General features: G+C 48.5%; 1 protein-coding gene across 1 annotated transcript in view; it reads right to left on the reverse strand.

Annotated features, from left to right (window-relative positions):
- Positions 1–16,878, reverse strand: part of LOC103306313 (uncharacterized) — a 97,803-nt gene that overhangs the window by 25,208 nt on the left and 55,717 nt on the right. Inside the window, exons 77-97 of the mRNA XM_065557435.1 lie at positions 16,475–16,855; positions 15,928–16,214; positions 15,301–15,572; positions 13,778–13,906; positions 13,426–13,688; positions 12,586–12,670; positions 12,392–12,442; positions 12,087–12,173; positions 11,757–11,807; positions 10,448–10,695; positions 9,928–10,105; positions 7,947–8,055; positions 7,292–7,383; positions 6,401–6,577; positions 4,549–4,751; positions 3,258–3,402; positions 2,509–2,553; positions 2,204–2,290; positions 1,874–1,924; positions 565–812; positions 44–221 (exon numbers count right to left, since the gene is read on the reverse strand). Of these exons, the coding sequence (XP_065413507.1) occupies positions 44–221; positions 565–812; positions 1,874–1,924; positions 2,204–2,290; positions 2,509–2,553; positions 3,258–3,402; positions 4,549–4,751; positions 6,401–6,577; positions 7,292–7,383; positions 7,947–8,055; positions 9,928–10,105; positions 10,448–10,695; positions 11,757–11,807; positions 12,087–12,173; positions 12,392–12,442; positions 12,586–12,670; positions 13,426–13,688; positions 13,778–13,906; positions 15,301–15,572; positions 15,928–16,214; positions 16,475–16,855 (3,367 nt within the window). The remainder of the gene's footprint in view (positions 1–43; positions 222–564; positions 813–1,873; positions 1,925–2,203; positions 2,291–2,508; positions 2,554–3,257; positions 3,403–4,548; positions 4,752–6,400; positions 6,578–7,291; positions 7,384–7,946; positions 8,056–9,927; positions 10,106–10,447; positions 10,696–11,756; positions 11,808–12,086; positions 12,174–12,391; positions 12,443–12,585; positions 12,671–13,425; positions 13,689–13,777; positions 13,907–15,300; positions 15,573–15,927; positions 16,215–16,474; positions 16,856–16,878) is intronic.

Raw genomic sequence — 16,878 nt, forward strand, 5'->3', positions numbered from 1 at the left:
CTGATCGTGTGACTTGACGGTTCTCAAGAACAGGGATACTCACCACACAGGCCACAGAGCTGGCCCTTGTAACAACCAGACACGGAGACCTCCACATAGTGATTGCCGTCAAATCTGACCCAGAGTCCGAAATCAGTTTCCAAGAGCACGTAGCCCCCGCTGATCTGGACGTTGATCTTGTTTTCAATCACCACAGGCAGGTTCCTTCTGGTGCCATTCACCTGTACAACACGTTGGGAAAATCTGGTCGTGACTAAGTACCCCATAATTCCCAGTGAATCGCCCACGAATGGTCTAGCTAATGAGTTCACTGGGAGGAATGTTCTCATTCACACTGGGGAGTTGGAGGAAATATGACAGAATGTTCACAGAAAGCAAATGTCAACTGCCAGTGCTGAGTATTCTCAGTGGGAGCCTAATTCTAAGAAGCACATCCGACCAATGAGAAAATGGAAACCCACCATGTGACCTATACATCCAATCAAATGTCTCAGTTTTTGCAGGTCTCAGTTTCTAAGGATGTCAGAAAATTAAAATACTCCTTTTAAATATCGTTTCACTTACATTCACTTTCCTGTTCTTCAGCAAGGAAATCTGACTTCCATAGACATCCACGTGCACGGACTTTACATAGGACACTTTGGTATTGGAGCCCCTGTGCTCATTGGTGGTGGACACGTCAAAGGGTGGAAGCCCGCTGGAGTCGTTGCAGACTTTGGAGAGGGTGTAAGTGCAGTTTCCCATGAAATGGTGAACTCTGCCATCAAACGTGTAGTAATGCGGGTCCCCTGAGGCACTGCAGGTGGCACGGCCTTAAAAGGAAGAAATGTGGATTAATCCCATGCAAATCCCACCACGTTACTGCAGCGCTGTCACTTGCGCTCCACCAAGCACTTCTTGTTGGTGTGAATTTCCTGCTCATTTTCCCTTGTGATCAGGGACAAGATCTGAACCCTGCTCTCACAGGGGGAGTGGGCCTTGGGAAGAAGCCGGGAGTGGTCACTTGCAGGTCATGTTTCTTTCTGTAAATGCAGACTCCAGAGAGGAAGCTCCCATGGATAGCAACCCATGTCGCCACTCATAAGCTAAGTGATGAGCACAAGGCTCCACTGCAAGTCAGTGGCATCCCAAGGTATAGTAACAAGATGACGAGTCCCTGTATCCTGCTTTCGCCAGAAGTGACCACTTCTTTTACAACCAATTCAGTGATGATTCTAATCCATATGCTGTTCATGGTCCTATGCCATACCCACCAGTGTGATCTCTGAGCACATAGGAAACTGACAATAACATTGTGGTTCCCTGAAACCCTCTGGAAATACATCATGGATTTTTCAAACTATATTACCTAGAAATGTAAAACCCAGAACCAGCCAATCATTTTTAAAAAGCGCACTCTTGATATAGGTTGAATTCCCTAGTCTCATCTCTAACACTACAGCTTTGGTTCTAATTTGGAGCCAAAGGCAGAAGGGACGTAGTTAATGGAAGCGTATAAGATGTGGTTAAATGCCTCTGAGAAGAGTTTGCAAGAGTTTGGTCTGTCCGGTCTGACCCCAAACACTTGGGCTAGCCCCAGGTTGTTCTCCAGCAAGACTCAAAAGCTCAAACAAACCTGGACTAGTTCCACACCTGGCTAGAGCTAACGGTTGCTTTACCATTTGTAAGGTGAAAAGGATTTGGGTAGCACGGATTGAATAACACTACCCGAGGGATTGGTCTGCATTACAGTTGGACTTGCCTTCTGAAAACAGAAATGTGGAGTTTTCAAATGGTTATACTACTCTAAACCTAATCTGCATTCTGGCACCAATTTCTCACCCCACATGTGAATGGGAAGGAGATTTGTCCAATACGGAGGAACCCACATTACCTGTCTGACAGGGCTCTACTGAAGTTGGAGTTGCCGTGGTCGGGGATTTTCCTGGCAAAATATACAAAGGAAATAACGTTAAGAGGTTGGTCATTCTGTTCTGTGAAGAGTAAAATAGAACGACTCTTGAATAGTTTTGCATTAGAGTGCAAATGATCATGTGTGAGAAATGTGATTCTAGAAACACAGAGTGAATGGCATATATCAAAACAGCAAGAGCACTAATAATTCATTACCACAAACAGGTTGAATGTGTCTTCACCCCACAAATACTTGTCTCTAAGCAAAGAGGGTGATTTATTCTCAGCAACAGTCTCCTAGCCGATTTACCTGTTGTACTTTCTTCTGCTGTGGTGCTTATTGTGTGGGACGGCGTGGTCTCTGAAGCAGGGGTTGTTCCTTGCAGTGTTGTAGAACCTAACAAGAGATGGTCACAGCATTGGTTAGTGAGAACCAGGAACCCAGCGTGAGGTTCAGAACATACATGGGGGTAATTGGTGACCCTTCTTCAGAGTGAATCATTCTGCCTACTGACTCTTACGTTATTTGAACCCTCATCTGAAAGCAGCCACCACGTTCACAGCCCACCAGAAAATGTCAAGGAGATTAAGGAAGCACTGAGGGATCCACGTTACCTGATGGACTGGTGCCCACTGTAGTTGGACTTGAAGTAGTCGGGGCTTCTCCCGGAAAAAGATACAAAGAAATTTACGTTGAGAGGCTGGTTATTCTGTTCTATGACAAGGGTCACAAGATAACCCTTGGATAGCTTTTTATTAGACTTCACATGACCATGTGTGAGAAATGTGATTCTAGAAACACAGAGCATATGACATATACCCAAACAGCAACCAGGCTCCAGGGACACGGAATCCTCAGAGACGCCTGTTATACAAACTACCTGCGAACTGGGAGCTGTGCCAGGAAAAGGAGCAACTGTTCCTGCTGCTGCGCGCTCTGCACAGTGCAGATGACCTGTGTGTACCCTGCGTGCGAGGACTTTGCAGGAGCAGTTTAGACTCTTAGTATTTTTTAATTTGTCTCCCCCCCCATTGGTATTTTCCTAAATCAACCCCTTGGAGTTCAGTTTTTTCATTTGTGGCACTGGGTGATTTGGGGCTTGATTCTGCATTCCCTACTCAGGCCAAACTCCAGTGATCCTGCAAGGGTCTACGCCAGCTCCACTCCCACTGCAGGGGAGGGAGCTCAGTGATTGCAAGATAGGGGATTTGTCTTTGAACGTCTCTCAGCACTGGCAAGAATCAGCCGTCAGCTCCTTCCTGTGCCATCGCATAAGGGACAAGGTATCTGGAGAAAGCCCTTCTGGACCAGAAACATCTAATTACTGAACTCACACATGGACCCTTTCGCAGGGAGAACTCACCAGCGGGGTAACAACCCAGCTCCCCATCCTGAACACTGCATATCTCCAGCGCTCCACACTCCCAGCCTGTGCACGTGATGTTGTTTTTGCTGTTGCAGGTGCAGCGCTCAGTGCAGGCGTCGTGGGTGAACCAGTTTTCACCCAGCTGGTAGAGAAAGGAGAAGCACTTGAATATATAATAGTATATAGTCTATCGAGTAGTGTCATCCTAGCGCAGTGGTTTTCAAACTGTGGGTTGGGATCCTGTACTGGGTCGCGGAATGTCAGGCACTGGGTCACGGCGGCTGTGGTCAGCACCACCACGCGGACTGGTAAAAGTCCCATCGGCGGTGCTTCCCGGCTAAGGCAGGCTAGTCCCTACCTATTCCGACACTGAGCCGAGCCTTTGGAAGCTGGGGAGTGGGGGGTGGAGGGGTTCTGCAGGTGAGAGTGACACCGAGCTGCTTGCGTGCCTCCACCTAGGAGACAGACACGCTGCTGGCTCCTTCTGGGGCGCAGCGCGGTCTGCGGTGCCATGACAGGCATGAAGCCTCCCTCTGCACCCCGGCTGCGCTGCTCACCGGGAGCCGCTGGAGGTAAGGCCGTGCCGCAACCCCGTGCCCCAATCCCCTGCCCCAGCCATGAGCCCCCCGCTTCAAACCTGGAGCCACTTCCTGCTCCCCAAACCCTTTATCCCCGGCCCCACCCCAGAGCCTGCATTCCCCAGGTCAGAGCCCTGACCCCCTGCTGCACCACAACCCTCCGCCTGAGGCAGAGCCCCCTCTCACACCACAAATCCCTCATCCCCAGCTCCAGTGCCTCACGGGCATCAACAAATTTCTTCAGCTGGGTCACCAAAACAGACGTTTGAAAACTCCTGCCCTAGTGGATAATCAAAGGAGTTGGGAACAGTTAAATGCCTCTGATACTCTACATGCTACGAGCTCCCTCCCCAGTGAGACGCTGTGGCCCAGGAGGAGGTGTCCGGGACTGGGACACCTGAGACCTGCGTTCTATTCTCAGCACTGGCCTGCTGGATGAGCTTACGCAAGCCACTTGACTGCTCAGTGCCTCAGTTTCCCCTTCTGTAAACTGGGGATAACGATACCGACCTCCTTGGTAAAGCGCCTTGAGATCTGCTCTTGAGAAGAGCTAGGAATGGTTATTATTTACATGAACAATTCTATCCACTCAACCCACTGACCTGAGCCCAGACGAAGTTAGTCTCTGTTCATTAATTATGATCAGTTACAGTGACACTGAAAGAATCGGGGATTGTTCTATCTGTTTCTAGGTGCTCAGGGTAACTTGCCTGATGATAGTGATTGTTTCCATCCACACAACCGCAGCTGCTCTCGGGCACACAGGTGTCTCCACTCAGAACGTAGCCTTCCTTACAGAAACAGCCTTCCACTGGTAAGGAGCTGCAAGGGCTAAATGCAGCGGGAGTCACGCAGGTGGAAGGACACCTGCTCCCACAGCTCTCGTACTGGCTTCCTCCCGGACAGGAGATTGCTACAAGTGATAAGAAAAACCCAGATCACTGAAAGGAAAAGATCCCAAAGCAATTCTCTTGAAACTTCCCGTTTGGTCCAGGACAGCAAAGGCTTGTTAGAACGCTCTGCACAGGGTGACTGCTCTGGGCTGAGGTTTTTCTCCAGGGACAGAGTGGAAACCCTTTGCGCAGGGAATGACAGACAGACAGACAGACAAATGATGCCTGGTAGGGGACCGGTCGTATCCAGGGATCGGAAATAGGCAACAGGATACAAGTCCAGCCTTTCACCTATTGACGTGGACATCAGCTGAAACGTGGCTCCGGTGGCTTGTCTCTCGCAGCCCACAGCTGGCTGGTGGCTCATGTGAAAGCCGCCTCGGTGGGTCACCAGTGTCCAGTGGCTTTCCACACTTTGACTCTGGAGATTCCTGACCTTCTGCTGGTTGGCCGTTCACTCCCTCCTAGTGTCCTCACTTTCCCTGCCCTACGACTCCTGCCCATCCCCTCTTCCCCTTTTCCCCTATCTCCTCCCTTCACTGTCCCCTCTCCCTTTCTCCTCCCCTTTCAGCTAATCCCCTCCTACAAACCTAAACAACCAACCCAATCCCAGCAGGCCCATGCCCTTTACAATGCAGACCCCTGCTCCCTCTGCTTGTGTCTTACTCTCTCCCTCACCCTGCGCCTGTCTTGCCTAGACAGAGTGGAACGGGGCGTTGGAGCAGAGGCTGTCCTCTCTTACTTATACAGTACCCAGAGCAATGGGTCCCCATCTCAGCTGGGGTCTGTAGGTGCTGCTCTAATATACATAACGAATCATACAAACAATATAGGGGTAAGGAGGAGACTTTAGTGGGGGCAGAATGCCCCAAATCCTCCTACTGCAGAGTTTTTTGCACCTTGCTCTGAAGCAGCTGGTGACGGGCGCTGTCAGAGACAGGACCCTGAGTTTGCTGGCGCATGGCTCGGTTCCAATGGGGACCGTTTAGCGCCTTGATAGGATCTCTCCAGAACAGAGCTGATGCGCACCGTGCACACAAGGCGGGGGAAGGTCGCCCTGCAGCCTCCTGTGCAGCACCTGTTCGATGGGCTACTGGAGCAACGGTGGCCCTGGTTCCCCTCTGGCTCACTCCAGCTTTACACGGGAGAACCTCCATGGACTTCTGTGGCTACTGCTGATTCCCACCCATGGAAGTGAGCGGAGACACAGACCCTCTTCCTCTAAACTGCCAGGCTGGTGCCTTTCACAAGCACTTAACATTCCTTCTTAACAATTACAAGTAGAAGGGACTGTGGTGAGTTTCACTCGAGTCGCAGGTACTACAGCTTGCACGGCAGCTCCCCAGACAGTGATGCTCTATGGATAAAGAGAGGATTTCAACCTCTCCGGCGCTCTTATTTTACCAGCACGAAACTCAGACACATTAATACTTAGATGCTTTGTGAGGCTAGATCAGATTCAGTCTGAACAGTATACCAAACCTGGCAGGATCCACTGTAGAACTGGACCGGACTCAGGACAAGCGAAAGGAGAGACCATCTTCAAAGCATTGCGGAAGAGGAAAGTCCATGCCATCAGAAGACACAGGAAGCTCATTATTTTAAAAGCTTCTTGCATTAAACAAAAGTTGAATTTGAGAAATTAATAGTTATAAATGACAACACTCACGGCACAAAGTATTATTTCTCCATTCTCTGCAGATCCCAGCATTTGTGCACGATTCAGCATAAGCCTGCAGCCCATTGCATAAGGACACTGTCTGTCCCTCAGTCTGACACATGTCGTAAACACAGTTTTCCAAGAAATTCTCTGGAGGTACTTTGACGTGGCAGTCCTTGAAGATACCTACGTAAATCAAGAAAGATACAGAATTACAGAAAGACGGAAGACGCCAAGCTCCACCACTAACCATCCCTTGTCATGGCAAGCAGTCAGTGCTCCCGGGCCGGTGTAGGCTGACCACGTCTATATATTCAGCCAGACAAAACCTGGAGCTATATACAGCCAAACAATGATGAGACTTGACTCCGTTTGGCTTAGGCCAGCCTCTTCTATTTACAGGGTGAGGACAATGTAACTCAAAGTGGACACCCTTGTTTTTGATATCCAGCTAGCAACACCCTGGTAGGTACCACATACTGGTATCTGAGACACCCCACTATTTCCCTGTCTCCGGAGGAGGGAGTGCCTAGAGCACTTCAGATACCCCTGTAACAAAGGGGGGAATGGGGACCACTGCACTATGTCTCTGCTGCAGCAGGGTGCAAGTCAACGGGAGCTCTGTGCAGGCAGGAGCAGCAGAACAAGGCTCTCAAAGTGCAATTCCTAAATAATCTTCACGTCCTGGTGCCATGTGAATGCACGATCCAGTCTGAGCAGGTAAAGGAACACAACTCCTGGGGCATCTAGTGCGGCTTTTAGAGTTGGGGGCTGTACACATTTCAAGGGGGACTCACAGCCGTGGGCCCCAGGGAGCAAGGTCCAGGTGCAGGCAAGTGCATGCTGTAATTTGGAGTGATTTCAGACAGTTTGCCCAGGACTAAGCCACTGCCATGGTACCTGTCGGGTCGGTGATCATGCCACAGGCTGTGTTCTTCCTCGCTTCACTCTCCAGCAGGGGATCACAGTCCGGTACTGGCTGAGGGGAGCATCTGGGCAAGGCAAGGGAAAGAAAATCTTTTGATGTTTGTTTCTTTATCTCCCTGGGCCAGATCTGGAAAGGACGATGCCATGTCTGCACAGAAGGCACCATTTTATTACAGCCACAGAGCAGAATCTAGGCTCCCTGACAGGCTGAGTTCTGCCCCCCACACCCACACCACAGGAGGGGGTTCCCATTCCGGCACTGGCCACTGTGCGGTGCTCCATGGCTCAGAGTTGAATTTGGGGTGGAAGAAGCTGCTGCAGGAACCAGTGAATCTGTCTGGCTCCTGACTGGGACAGCAGGTGACCTCCCACCCACCAGCAGGTCTTCCTGGACTGGGAGACAGAAGACCTCCGAAGGCAGATGGGAGCAGCCCAGCCACTCACTCCCTGCTCATGGCCAACTGGAGAGGGGGCTCTTGGGTGTACTGGAGCGGATGGGAGTTGTGCTCAGCCCTAGAGGAGACTAGGTGGTGGAGTCATGGCTGGGCGCCCTGTGGCTGAGTATGCAGCATGCTTTCCTAGAGCTTTTGTAGCAAAGACCAACTGATTCGCTTCCCTCTGTACATACATGCTGTTATTCTCTGCCACTAGCCAGCTCTCTCCAAGCTCAGTGGAATCTCCTGCCGTGCTGCCGTTCGGCTTTAGGTTGTCATCCTTTGCGTCACCATTGTAATTACCTACAAAAAATGAAAAACGTGCAGAATACGTGAAATTCACAACTACAGAATGCACATTAGCGTGTGGTTGTCAAATATACTGTAAGGAACTGGCTAGTGTGTATGTGCACCAGTGCCCTCTCCGGGAAGGAGTAAGAATTGCTCCCTGCGCGTCTCAGACGCCGCACTGTTAACAGCTGATGACGATTCCGCTGTAGATTAAAGGGTAGGGGTCTGTGTTTTTGGAGCAAGTGATTTGGCTTTCTGACTGTGTCCGATCACACGGTGACTCGGCTAAATGGGCTACAATACAATAAGAACTAACCTGCACCCTTACACTCAAGCTCTATCATTCCTGAGACTTAGAAGCCGTGTGGGTAACACTCAAGGAAATGTCATCCCCCGGGGAACTTCCAGTCCATCCAGATCCAGGGAGAACCAGAAACCTCACAACACAACCTACTCTTGCAATTTACTTCCAGGAGTTGGGTTTAATGTGCAGGTGGCTGGGTGGTGTTGGTGGCCCCTGCCCTACAGGAGGTGAGAGTAGATGACGTGTGCTCCCTTCTGGCCTTAAACTCTAGCACTCCACTTTTCATAGCCCCATTTTCATCCCAGGGAAATGTGGATGAGCTTCCGATAAGCATCTGGGCTGCTGGATCGTTATTCCATGTAACGGGGTACACTGGCCCTTTAAGGCTAGAGGCGGCCAGAAGACCCCGTTCCAGGAATACTGGAAGGAGCAAAGGCAAAGGAAATGGCCTAAGCTAGAGGAGAGGAAGTAGTCCTAGGGAATGAGTAGTTGGATGGGAAAACCCAGGACACTGCCCCTGTAAGGGCCCGGGCCCAGGAGCCCTGTCGTACAGGGCGGGGCAGGACTCCTCTCTCTCCCAGCCAACTGGGAGGAGCTCTCCCGAGGAGGGCAGTACACATGGTGCCTTCTCCCTCAGAACAGGGGGAGGCTGACAGGAGAAGGAAGCCAAAGCCAGAAGGCTGAGCTGCAGCTGGGAAGGGCTGGGAGCGGCAGCTTCACCAGGAGCAGACGGGCATAAAAGGAGAGCCCCGGGTTTGGTAGAAGAACCAGAGCTTTGCACTGTTTCTTGTTATGAAACGAGCCCCAGACGGGATGGCGCATCGCCACAAGGGGGCGCTCAGGAGGCAGCTGCCCTGATACATCCAAGTATTGCCAGGCTTATCAGCTGGCAATCTAATTGGTCTCTGCTCGCTCCAGAGGGGAGTTTCTCACTTTGTCTTGCAGCAGACCCACCTCTACTGCAGCTGGACAACAAAAAGTAGCTCTAAAAAGGAGGCTCAGTGCTGAGACAGTTTGCATCTGCGAGTCCAAGGAACAACACAGCAGAGCAGAAAAGTTCAGGACGGCTCTTAAACAGAGACTTGGAAATCTCTCCTTAGCCACAAGAAGGGCCTTAACGTTTTGTTATCGTTTCCAAGTTTAAAGAAATGGAAAGCGTCGATTGGGCCGGACAGTTCCAATCAAAGAGAGACAGACAGACTGCGATGCAAGTGAGAGAAAACAGATATGAGCGGCCCTTGACCAGAGGCATCCAGTGTAGGATGGGGATAATATTTAGACTGTAGTTTTGAATGTGAGATTCCTCTCCTGTTAACAATGACATCTGCAGTTGTCATTTCTGACACTCGAGTTAACACCTCTGTAACCAGAGTTCTCGTAAGTTATGATTGCCAGGTACCCAAACAATGATGGTTCCTTTAAACCAGTGCCCTAAATCGCAGTCCATACAGGACAGACTAGATTACTCTGGGGTAAACGTAACACGGTACAAAAAACCCCAACCAATCCCCAAACTTCATGATTTATTGAAAAGCTCCTGATCGTGTGACTTGACGGTTCTCAAGAACAGGGATACTCACCACACAGGCCACAGAGCTGGCCCTTGTAACAACCAGACACGGAGACCTCCACATAGTGATTGCCGTCAAATCTGACCCAGAGTCCGAAATCAGTTTCCAAGAGCACGTAGCCCCCGCTGATCTGGACGTTGATCTTGTTTTCAATCACCACAGGCAGGTTCCTTCTGGTGCCATTCACCTGTACAACACGTTGGGAAAATCTGGTCGTTGTTAAGTACCCCCATAATTCCCAATGAATCGCCCACGAATGGTCTAGCCAATGAGTTCACTGGGAGGAATGTTCTCATTCACACTGGGAAGTTGGAGGAAATATGACAGAATGTTCACAGAAAGCAAATGTCAACTGCCAGTCCTGAGTATTCTCAGTGGGAGCCTAATTCTAAGAAGCACACCCAACCAATGAGAAAATGGAAACCCACCATGTGACCTATACATCCAATCAAATGTCTCAGTTTTTGCAGGTCTCAGTTTAAGGATGTCAGATAATTAAAATACTCCCTTTAAATATCGTTTCACTTACATTCACTTTCCTGTTCTTCAGCAAGGAAATCTGACTTCCATAGACATCCACGTGCACGGACTTTACATAGGACACTTTGGTATTGGAGCCCCTGTGCTCATTGGTGGTGGACACGTCAAAGTGTGGAAGCCCCCTGGAGTCGTTGCAGACTTTGGAGAGGGTGTAAGTGCAGTTTCCCATGAAATGGTGAACTCTGCCATCAAACGTGTAGTAATGCGGGTCCCCTGAGGCACTGCAGGTGGCACGGTCTTAAAAGGAAGAAATGTGGATTAATCCCATGCAAATCCCACCACGTTACTGCAGCGCTATCACTTGCGCTCCACCAAGCACTTCATGTTGGTGAGCATTTCCTGCTCATTTTCCCTTGAGATCAGGGACAAGATCTGAACCCTGCTCTCACAGGGGGAGTGGGCCTTGGGAAGAAGCCGGGAGTGGTCACTTGCAGGTCATGTTTCTTTCTGTAAATGCAGACTCCAGAGAGGAAGCTCCCATGGATAGCAACCCATGTCGCCACTCATAAGCTAAGTGATGAGCACAAGGTTCCACTGCAAGTCAGTGGCATCCCAAGGTATAGTAACAAGATGACGAGTCCCTGTATCCTGCTTTCGCCAGAAGTGACCACTTCTTTTACAACCAATTCAGTGATGATTCTAATCCATATGCTGTTCATGGTCCTATGCCATACCCACCAGTGTGATCTCTGAGCACATAGGAAACTGACAATAACATTGTGGTTCCCTGAAACCCTCTGGAAATACATCATGGATTTTTCAAACTATATTACCTAGAAATGTAAAACCCAGAACCAGCCAATCATTTTTAAAAAGCGCACTCTTGATATAGGTTGAATTCCCTAGTCTCATCTCTAACACTACAGCTTTGGTTCTAATTTGGAGCCAAAGGCAGAAGGGACGTAGTTAATGGAAGCGTATAAGATGTGGTTAAATGCCTCTGAGAAGAGTTTGCAAGAGTTTGGTCTGTCCGGTCTGACCCCAAACACTTGGGCTAGCCCCAGGTTGTTCTCCAGCAAGACTCAAAAGCTCAAACAAACCTGGACTAGTTCCACACCTGGCTAGAGCTAACGGTTGCTTTACCATTTGTAAGGTGAAAAGGATTTGGGTAGCACGGATTGAATAACACTACCCGAGGGATTGGTCTGCATTACAGTTGGACTTGCCTTCTGAAAACAGAAATGTGGAGTTTTCAAATGGTTATACTACTCTAAACCTAATCTGCATTCTGGCACCAATTTCTCACCCCACATGTGAATGGGAAGGAGATTTGTCCAATACGGAGGAACCCACATTACCTGTCTGACAGGGCTCTACTGAAGTTGGAGTTGCCGTGGTCGGGGATTTTCCTGGCAAAATATACAAAGGAAATAACGTTAAGAGGTTGGTCATTCTGTTCTGTGAAGAGTAAAATAGAACGACTCTTGAATAGTTTTGCATTAGAGTGCAAATGATCATGTGTGAGAAATGTGATTCTAGAAACACAGAGTGAATGGCATATATCAAAACAGCAAGAGCACTAATAATTCATTACCACAAACAGGTTGAATGTGTCTTCACCCCACAAATACTTGTCTCTAAGCAAAGAGGGTGATTTATTCTCAGCAACAGTCTCCTAGCCGATTTACCTGTTGTACTTTCTTCTGCTGTGGTGCTTATTGTGTGGGACGGCGTGGTCTCTGAAGCAGGGGTTGTTCCTTGCAGTGTTGTAGAACCTAACAAGAGATGGTCACAGCATTGGTTAGTGAGAACCAGGAACCCAGCGTGAGGTTCAGAACATACATGGGGGTAATTGGTGACCCTTCTTCAGAGTGAATCATTCTGCCTACTGACTCTTACGTTATTTGAACCCTCATCTGAAAGCAGCCACCACGTTCACAGCCCACCAGAAAATGTCAAGGAGATTAAGGAAGCACTGAGGGATCCACGTTACCTGATGGACTGGTGCCCACTGTAGTTGGACTTGAAGTAGTCGGGGCTTCTCCTGGAAAAAGATACAAAGAAATTTACGTTGAGAGGCTGGGTATTCTGTTCTATGAAAAGTGTCACAAGATAGCTTTTTATTAGACTTCAAATGACCATGTGTGAGAAATGTGATTCTAGAAACACAGAGCATATGACATATACCCAAACAGCAACCAGGATCCAGGGACACGTCATCCACAGAGACCCACGTTCGGTTGTCCGTGCCAGTCACACCTTCCAACACAACCTGCAGGAAGAGTGAAACCACATCTTGTTATATTAAGTCTCACCGAATTATACCACTGGCATTAGTGGCTGGCTGTAACCTTGATTTCAGATCAATAAGGACACGCGCTTCTTTCCTGCCCTGGGCAGGGCAATGGTAAGTAGATTACAATATATCTGCAATGCTGTTACAGAATGTTTTAAAAGATCCTAATTTTGTTCTGTGACATTGTGACGGGTGTACACACGCCATTCAGTGCCTGGCCGTGAAAGAGTTAACCTTCTTTCTCTGACCACAGACAGTCCCACAGCTGTCTGACCTCACTGCAGACATTGTCAGGCTGGGCTCTGCTGGAGGGAGGGGCTCTAATCTCTGGCGCTTTGTCAAAGGCATTGGGAGCTTTTCTGGCGGTGTGTATTGAGACAGGGACTTGGGGAGTCAGAGTGCTTTGCGATATGAGGACAGCCTGGCTGCGGGAGCCCATGAAAAGCTGATTTACGAGAGTTCCCTGTGGAAGCGCAAAGAGCTTTTTCTTTTCTCTGGATCCATAAGCTCGTGTTAGTTTTTGGATTTCCACCAGGCTGTGGGTTCCCTGCCAGTCTAACGACAGGTCTATCAATTCTTGCATTCCCAAATGTGGTATAACACATAGAAGCATCCCAGGTTTCCAATGTCAATTCCTGGCCAGCCCCTCTCTCCGACTTAGACTCAGGGACCTTCCTTACCTCAGTAATCACAAAGATAACACCAAGGATGTTTTTTGGTTGTGTAATCACCTGAAATCTACCAGAAATGTGCAAATCCACTTCTGCTAAAAGCCAGTTGTCTGCCTTGTTTCCAGTCATTAGCCACAGCAGAAGAGGTTTGCTGTCCCCTTCCTGAAGCAGGTACACCTTCAGTGCCCCATCCTCTGCTACGCCTGCTATGTGGTATCGGAATCGGAAACACGCAGCCTGGCTGGCAGTGCACTGAGGGCTTATTAGCTGGCCTTTCTCCTCTGGGTGAGCATATCGGCTGTCGGTTGTTATGTAATAGCCATCTGGGAACAAAAGGGTAGCAGGGAACAGTCAGACCACGGGCACATTCTCCTCATAGGTATCAGTTACAGCGTATCGAGAAAACACTTGCCATGCGACATATTGCCATAAGGAGGTGCCGTGGAGCTGCGTCTCCAGTCAAAATCATCGGAGGTGGACTGTCTCCATTCACAGAAGTTGTCATCGAATGAGCAGTTGAAAGGACACTCCTGGACACTCTCTGAAAAGAAGAGTCATTATTTATTGTGTTATTTGCAGAGACACATGTGTAATCAGGTTTCATCATCACCAATTTCAACTGACAGCAATGTTCAAATGAATATTTTCAATGTATTGTCAACCCACTTCAAAACTCTAGATTCTGCATCATGGACCAAATCCATCCTGACATAAACTAGTTCAACTCCCAACAAAATCTATGGCAAAACCTACAAAGAAATTAATTATCATGAGAAATGTACAGTGATCTCAGGAGCAGTATGGCCAAATAACATCCTAAATGTCTAACCAAGAAGGAGTCTTTGTGGCACCTTAGAGACTAACAAATTTATTTGGGCATAAGCTTTCATGGGCTATAACACACTTTATCAAATGCATGGAGTGAAAAATTCAGTAGGCAAGTGTAAATATACAGCACATGAAAAGATGGGAGTTGCCTTACCAAGTGGGGGGTCAGTGCTAACGAGGCCAATTCAATTAGGGTGGATGAGGCCCATTCCGAACAGTTGACAAGAAGGGGTGAATTTCACTCCATGCATCTGATGAAGTGGGTTTTAGCCCATGAAAGCTTGTGCCCAAATACATTTTTTAATCTCTAAGGTGCTACAAGGACTCCTCATTGTTTTTGCTGATACAGACTAATATGGCTACCCCTCTGATTCCTAAATGTGTGAAACCTGTTACAGTCAGGTATGCATACCCACTGATATCACTGAGATAGAATCATGAGCGAAGTGTTTACGTTTCGTGCTGACTGTAAGTTTGATGAAGCCATGGTGTATATTGCTTTTCAATATCTGTTGGAGATGGATGTTAAAGTTAGTATTGGAGTTTTTTTGACAATGTTTTAGACAATGTGAAAGTGGAAAGGAATTTTTCCCCCTTAACTTATCTCCTTCCATTCTCTTCAGGTTTTGCGTAAGCATTATCATTAGAGCTGGACAAATAACGAATTTTTTTTATTCCCTGGAAATTCCAAAAAAATATATATATATATTTTGTTTCTGGCTGAACTGAAAACAACATTAAAAAAAATTCAGCAAATCGAAAAGTAGAACATTTTGGCAACTTTGAAACAAAATGAAACATAAAACAAAATGTTTCATTTTGTTTCAACATAAAAAAATGGTTTAGTTTTTCTGGCATTTTGACAAGAGCACAGGAAGTGTGGACTGTCCTGGCAAACTAGACGGAGAAGGTGGTTGTGGTGGGGAGCCCCTTTGACAAGCTTTAGCGCAGTGGGCAATACTATCTATCGCTGATTTTCTTCTGGAACGGTCTGCAGCTGTGATCAAAAGTGTAAAGATTCTCTCAGAGCCCCACTGGATAAGCATTGAAAGACCCTCGGCATGGAACAGGACTCACAGACATTTACTGATACGAGCTGAAATTTACCGCAGATAGTGTCCGCCGCCCATTCTCCCAGAGCGACTCCTGCCTCTGCACAGGCTGCCGCATAGGATTCCAGATCATTGCAGAGCTGCTCAGAGCTCCCTCCTGTGGCACACTGGTCATAGACACAGCTCTCAAAGTACAGGTGGGGTGGCACCGCAGAACGGCAGGGTGCGAATGGGCCGTCGCGGTCCGTCAGGAGTCGGCACCGCTCCTCGGCTGCCTGCTGCTCGGAGGGAGCGCACGTTACGGGTGGGACGATAGTTGAATTGCAACTAAAATACAAAAAGCAGAAGGGTTAAATACTCCGAAGAGCGCAGTGATAGTGATCAGGCTGAATTGACACCAGACAGCCACAGCTACTGCAAAGCAACCCAATTACCAGCTTAACATAAAACAAACAAACCCCTGTGTTCACTGAATAAAACTAGAGATGAGACCGAAATAAAACCCTGGATCCAAACTCCCCCACAGCTTGTGAAGTTTACCAGCTGGATTAATGTTCAGGTTGGTATCATTGTATATGGGTGATTCCAATATACGTACCCAAGTCTCAGTGATTCCAAGGACAGCAGGTTCCCTTAATTTCCTAATTAAATATATGGCCATACTGTATATCTCTCTACTCACGGCCACTCGTCGTCAGGCACCCTCCAGCTGGCTCCAAATTCATTGAAGTCTGCCACCACGACCCCATCGGGTCTCGTGAAGTCGTCCTGCTGGGTCCCCGTGTACGTCCCGCACAATCCGCACAGTCTCCCTTTGTACTTCTCACTCACTCTTACAAAGAGCTCGTGGTCCCCATTGAACTGCAGCTGGACGCCCAGGTTGGTAGTAACTTGTACGTAGCGTCCGATGAGTGAAACGGTCACTCCAGGGACAGGAGTTTCAGGGAGAGAGACCAGGGCACCATTAATCTGAATGGGAAAGAAAGACGGAATGAAACTGGAAAGAAGCACCAGAGTGAAAAGTGTACGTTCTGCACTGTTATGTTCCCAAAGACCCTGTGTTTTTTGGATCTTGCACATAGTGCAGAATAATGAAAAATATTCTGGGGCCCTATTTCCTGTAAGGCACTGAGAGTTTAAGACAGACTATAGGCTGGTTAAAGCAGATTCACATGACATGAAATGCACACAATGGAATACATTAGGATTAGGATGAGAAAGGTGCTTACGTAGACAATTCCTTTCTTCCCTAGTGCAATGTGGACGCCATCCAGGGTGAGAGCGACGGAGTTAATGGCTGTCCAGCTGGGGCTGCCCCGGTGTTCATTTCGGGTGGTAACCCTAAAGCTGCCAGAGGCGTTATCGCAGGTCTCCACCACAGTGTAGTTGCAGGCACCCTGGAAGTGGTGAAGTTTCCCATCAAAGGTGGTGTAATGGGGGTCACCGTAGATGTGGCAGGTAGCGGTGCCGGCTGGATAACATCCCCGTAGGCCAGTTTGAATCTTGCAGATCTCATCTGGACCACAAGACAGCTCACTGCACGTCATGTTGCCATTCCCCAGACACTCACACCGGCTCGTGCAGTTCTCCGTCACGACGCTCTCTCCTTCCTGCAGGAGACACATGCAAGAAA

Source organism: Chrysemys picta, chromosome 9 (genome assembly GCF_011386835.1).
Source record: "Chrysemys picta bellii isolate R12L10 chromosome 9, ASM1138683v2, whole genome shotgun sequence".
NCBI lineage: Eukaryota > Metazoa > Chordata > Testudines > Emydidae > Chrysemys > Chrysemys picta.